The 852-nt window shown below is 35.1% G+C and overlaps 1 protein-coding gene across 1 annotated transcript in view; it reads right to left on the bottom strand.

The window, feature by feature from the left end:
- The window catches only part of EMH_0014510 (branched-chain alpha-keto acid dehydrogenase E1 component beta chain, putative), a gene marked incomplete at both ends in the record, with an annotated part of 5,434 nt that overhangs the window by 2,262 nt on the left and 2,320 nt on the right, over nucleotides 1–852 (bottom strand). The window contains one exon of the mRNA XM_013500137.1: nucleotides 559–714. Within this exon, the coding sequence (XP_013355591.1) occupies nucleotides 559–714 (156 nt within the window). The remainder of the gene's footprint in view (nucleotides 1–558; nucleotides 715–852) is intronic.

The raw sequence follows: 852 nt of genomic DNA, 5'->3' as shown, positions 1-852 counted from the left end.
CGTTTTTTGTTTTTTTTTAAACAAACAAAACAAACAAAACTCCTTTACTTGAATATATTTACTCACAGCTCAACGAGCTACCGAACAAGCCCGAAGCAAACGCTACACTGCTGAGTTGTATTTCTAAATAGATTTCCATATTTAGACAAATATAATAGATAGGGATATTTATACAAACATGAATATATAGGGGTTAACGAAAACACGGTACAATGCAGATACCCAATAAACTGCAGCAGAAACACATCTCCCTCGTCGTTGCAGATGAAACCACGGAGCAGTAGGTTGTTTAGGTATGCATTCATATATGTTATACAATGAATTGATAAATAATTAAACGCCAATATATAATAATTAATACATAAATAAGCTGTATTGTATGCACTAAAGAGTGAAACCTGAATCTCTATATGAATATACGCTACTACACGCACTTCTGCACGAAAACAGCAACACCAAAGCCTGTATAAACGGCCCCCAACACGTAAATTTAAAGATAAACTTTTATATTTGAAATAATATAAATTATTTTTATGTATTTATACATAAAATATTCACCTTAAGACCCGCAGCATGGGCAAAATACGCCTCGGGAGACTGGGAGTGGTATAGCCCTCCGTGGCCTACAGCACCCCAAGAAGAACGAAATGTTAGCTTGCCGCAGTTCCAGCTGTTGCCGCTGCGGTACCGAAATTTAGCTGCTTCGTTGACAATCTGTACGCAAAAAACAAATATAATTAAATAAAATATTAAACACAATGTAGATACCACAAGTATGCACAAGAAAGAAACAAAAAAAACGATCAAGAAGCCAAAAAAATAATTCCGTACTGCCAGATATACCTTTCATTT

This window comes from Eimeria mitis, genomic scaffold (genome assembly GCF_000499745.2).
Source record: "Eimeria mitis Houghton genomic scaffold, Emh_scaff506, whole genome shotgun sequence".
NCBI classification, from domain to species: Eukaryota; Apicomplexa; class Conoidasida; order Eucoccidiorida; family Eimeriidae; genus Eimeria; species Eimeria mitis.
The sequence above is the reverse complement of the archived record's forward strand: the minus strand, read 5'-3'. Positions and strand labels throughout refer to the sequence as shown.